This window comes from Sinocyclocheilus anshuiensis, unplaced genomic scaffold, assembly GCF_001515605.1.
Source record: "Sinocyclocheilus anshuiensis isolate Anshui unplaced genomic scaffold, SAMN03320099.WGS_v1.1 scaffold319, whole genome shotgun sequence".
Taxonomy (NCBI): Eukaryota; Metazoa; Chordata; class Actinopteri; order Cypriniformes; family Cyprinidae; genus Sinocyclocheilus; species Sinocyclocheilus anshuiensis.
Genome location: NW_015552566.1, coordinates 1,681,291 through 1,686,054, shown reverse-complemented (window position 1 = coordinate 1,686,054; position 4,764 = coordinate 1,681,291). Strand labels below are relative to the sequence as shown.

The 4,764-nt window shown below is 35.7% G+C and overlaps 1 protein-coding gene across 1 annotated transcript in view; it reads left to right on the top strand.

Moving 5' to 3' along the window:
• The first annotated feature begins 1,402 nt into the window (after positions 1-1,402).
• Positions 1,403-4,764, top strand: part of LOC107664935 (carboxypeptidase D-like) — an 18,037-nt gene continuing 14,675 nt past the window's right edge. The window contains exons 1-2 of the mRNA XM_016455634.1: positions 1,403-2,124; positions 3,352-3,599. Of these exons, the coding sequence (XP_016311120.1) occupies positions 1,487-2,124; positions 3,352-3,599 (886 nt within the window). The 5' untranslated portion in view covers positions 1,403-1,486. The remainder of the gene's footprint in view (positions 2,125-3,351; positions 3,600-4,764) is intronic.

The window sequence follows — 4,764 nt, the reverse complement described above, 5'->3', positions numbered from 1 at the left end:
CCCCGAATCTACATAATGCATATAATTTCTTCTGTACTTTGTTAACTTGAAACTAGTTTGTACTACTGGATATCTGACTGGAACCACAGACGTAGAATCTGTATTACAACGAAACAGCATGGAATTAATAATTAACTTAAATAAAACTGCCTCAAGTAAAATATTTAACCACCTCTTCTGCACTCAAAATGTTTTCCTTTCTCTTTTATCTCTACATTTTATGTGCTTTTTCGTCATGAAACAAAATGGTTGCTAGTGAAGCAATTACCTTGCAAAGTCAGAAATTATGTTTTATGAAGTAGGAAGAAATCAATCAAATTTGCTCTTGGCAAGTAGGATTTGGACCGTCGGATGTTGTGTTTTCTCAGTCCCAGATGTTAGTTCAGTTGAAGATTAGATTATATTTAAAGAATGATGTGTATTCATTTAGATTCTACTATAACTAACATTCAACAAAGTATTTAGTGCACTAAGAAAATTGTAACCTCAGTGCAGGTTAACCAGGGATTTGTTCAGGTCCCTGTGGTGGACTAGGGCCCACTAAGGCCCTCTGTAGCAGTGATTCACAACCAGGGGGCCTTAAGATTATTTTAAATAAGACATTTATTATTTTAATTCACCCCTTCAACAATGTTCCTAAGGTCCTGGAAAACCTGGCTATATCACGATAAATGGGTATTAAACTTGTGATTTCTAGATCTGGAAAAGTCATTAAAAAAATTGTTAAAACACAATGCACATTTTTATAATGAATATACATTTTTCTAGGTAGCCAGGCTGTAAAATATTTTAATGGGCTATTTAAAAAAAAAACGACTGGAAATGTCATGTAAATTTAACGGTTAAAAATATTGAATTCATTGATTATAAAGAGTGGGATGCCTGGAGAATATCGGAATTTATTTGCATTTGAATTATAATTATTTTAGTTACTTGTTTGAATCTGTGGACCATCCTAGTGCTGAAAACAAAACTTTGTCATTACAGTAGATGAACCAGAAGAAATATATTACCCAACACTGGTCACCCAATTGCCAGTCTATTTCTATCTACTTCTGCTATAATGATGACAAAGCTGCTCTTTTTCAAACTTGTTATTACTAATTAAATGTGGAGGTCTGAAGGGGCCCATGCACAAAATCTGTTATTCAGTTGTTGCCCTTAATTTACAGCCATAACTCCACAATCATATCAAGATGGTAATTAGTTTCACTTGATAGACCGTCATCAATAAAACCAAATACCATTTTCCAAAACACAGCAACTAGTTTGTAGTGGTTAAAATACAGACACCAGTATGACAGAAATCTGTAGTCGTGACTTTTATTTTGAAACAATTCCGGCTGTCATAGAAACTCCACCCTTTGTTAAAGCGTTAGCAGGAAGTTCCTACCAAAAATACCCCGACGTCAAGCAAAAGAAAAGACCTGACTCCAGGCGGACAAATTTTAGGATTTCATGTGTACGTCAAGGTGCCTTCGGAAACATGTCGGGACAGAGGGGAAGCAGTCTGTGTTCATCACATAAACGCTCGCTCTTGGTTTTATCTATGCTTGTTGTGTTTATCAGCTCCATCAACAACTCACTTCCTCTAGACGAGCAGAGAGAGCTGGAGCCAGAGACTTACAGCAAATACTACAATTACGACCAACTTACTGACCTTCTCAAAAGTCTCGCCCAGAAATACGCAAACATCGCAAATCTGACCAGCATCGGGAGATCCGTTGAAAACAGGGAGCTTTGGGTGATGAGAATCACCAGAGACCCAACTGCTGATGGGCCAGGAAAACCCAAATTCAAGTACGTGGGCAACATGCACGGAGACGAGACCGTGTCCCGGCAGGTTCTGATCTATCTGCTGGAGTATCTGCTGGAGAAGTACGGAGAGGAGCCGCGGGTCACAGAGCTGGTCGACAGCACAGATATTTATATCATGCCGAGCATGAACCCTGATGGTTTTGAGAAGTCTAAGGAGGAGGACTGTATGGGCAAAGATGAGGGTCGGAATAATGCTAAAAACGTCGACCTCAATAGAAGTTTCCCAGACCAATTTGAAGAGATACACGTGAATGCAGAAGAAATGCCTGAAGTCGCCGCTGTCATGAGGTGGATCCTGCAGAACCAGTAAGAGCATTCACTAACTTTGTGACAGACCTTCCAGAAAATCCAGCTTTTAACCATATTAAACCAGCTGGGAACCTGCCACCATGTTCCAAAACACAGCTACTAACAGAGCTTGCAAGAATATGGGAATCTTGCCTGTAAAAGTCATGAAAATAGTTAAAAAAAATCTTAATCAATATACATTTATCATTTATCGCTACAATATTCTTTTTTTCTGAATAATTATAATGACAAAACCGTGCAATAACTGATACATTACTAAAACATTTGTTAACTTTAGTAATAAAAACACAACTATTCATTGTTAGTTCATATTTACAAATACAACTTTTGATTGGAAACAAATTAATGTAGTAATTTAGTAATAAATGCTTTAGAAGTATTTTTTCATTACTGTTAGTTAATGTTAACTAATGTTAATAAATGAAACTATATTGTAAAGTGTTACTGTAATAATAACAATCATAACCTTTTATGATTATTAGGTTACACTTTATTTTAAGGTGTCCTTGTTACAGTGTAATTATACATTTAAGTACGAAGTAATATTAATTAAGTACATGTACTTACTATACAGTTAGGATTAGGGTTTGGTTTAGGTTACTTGCATGTAATTATGCATAATTTATTGTTATTATTATAGTAAGTACATGTACCATGTAACAAGGACACCTTAAAATAAAGTGTTACCATTATTATTATTATTATTATTATTCTTACGAAATTAGAATTAGAAAAATGTATATTCATGAAGACTACTAATTTCTATGATTTTTCCAGTTGTTTGTCATTACTGGATTAAGATTTCATAGAGATTAAACAAAATACAAGCAAACAAACAAACAAATAAATAATCTATATAATAATCTAATATTATGTATAATATAATAAAATATATTATATATAATATATAACATAATAAAATAATCTAGTAAATAAATATCACAAACAACTGAAAATCAGGGAAATTATGAACATTTTAATTAATATACATTTTTCTAATCCACTCTACAATATTTCATTTGTTTAAATAATAATAATGATTTTAATTAAATTTTTGCAAAATGCAATACTTTTTTAAAATTCAGCTCTACCATAATTTTTCCTTGTTCTTTTCATCTTATTATTACCTCTGTAAGTGCAATGTCTAATCAAATCATAATCAAACCTATGTAAAGTAGATGGGTTAATTATAACATTTCAGATTTTTCTGGTTCTCTGTTCCAGATTTGTGCTCTCGGGGAATCTGCATGGTGGGACCGTGGTGGCCAGTTATCCTTTTGATGACTCTGCGGCCCATGATAACGAGGGCACCTATAGCAGATCCCCCGATGATGCTCTCTTCAGATACTTGGCACGGGTTTACGCAGAGAATAACCCTGTTATGAAAACAGGGCAGCCGAAGTGTGAGGAAAACATAAATGAGACCTTCAAGGACGGCATCACAAATGGAGCAAAGTGGTATGATGTGGCAGGTTCGTTGGCAACATTTTATCCCTTAACCATGCTTTAAATCTCCCCCTTTTCCTCTGTTCTGTTTATCCGAATTTCACCCGCTGAGTTTCTAGCAATCATGCAAATTTTCATAAGGGCTTAAAACTCTTTGTTTCCATAGAGATGAAGATGTGCTTGTTGTATGAGCTTTATGAGTGATTAACCTCACTTCAGTGGTCTTGGAAAATGGCTGGTTTGAATGATTTCTTTTCTGTTTCCTGCTCGTTAGAAAGCACAAGCAGGGGGTCGTTTCTCATAGAGTGCGATCAGTTCAGTGGAACTGTCTTTTTGGCTCCTCCCACACCCTTCTTTACTCAGGACATTCCTACACAGATTTCCTTTTTGGAGGGATGATCATGAGTTGCGTAAACAAACACCATTTAGTCATGTACAGCAAATACTGATATTAATACTAGCCACATTGTAGTTTAAGAAAATGTCAAACTGAAGAATGCTGGAAATGAGATTGCTTTGGTTTTTTGGGAATGTTCATTATGTTCTCAAACAGTACTAGTTTGAAAGACAATAGTCTTTCAAGTAATCCAACACCTGGACTGTAAGCTTACTGTTCTGGTGTTCTCTGATTACTTTCCTTAGCAGTTTGTAACCTCAGTCTCTGAAGTCCGTATTCTCAACCATTACAGTCAAACAGCAGAAATCTGATCCACAATGTGCCTTGAAGCTTGCAGGTCAGATTCATGATGCACCTTATGACTTGCTCAACCAGTCTCATGGTGAATAAATCACACTTCTTGCATTTGGGTATGATTTTCTCAGCTTTTCTGAAGCTGTGGCATACGGTTTGTTTCTGTCTATAAAACGAGAACCTCCTGTGTGAACGCCTAATCTCTCCTGAATGTTGAGCACTGATGCTCCAAGGACCAAAAGTGACCATGTGGTGACGGTGGCCTTCAAAACTGCCAGAAATTATGACATAATCAATCCCAAAATTAAATATGACGCCCTTTTATGTGTGGAATTCCATTCAGCGCATAATTCCCATGCAAAGGTCACCTGATCTTTAGTTGTTTGTTTTGTGATGTGTGTTGACCTTATAACGTTTAACTGGTATCTTTGACATGGAGATCATAAGAGCAGTGTTAGTTTAGTATTGATTATATGTCATTATAGTATTTATTTATATAT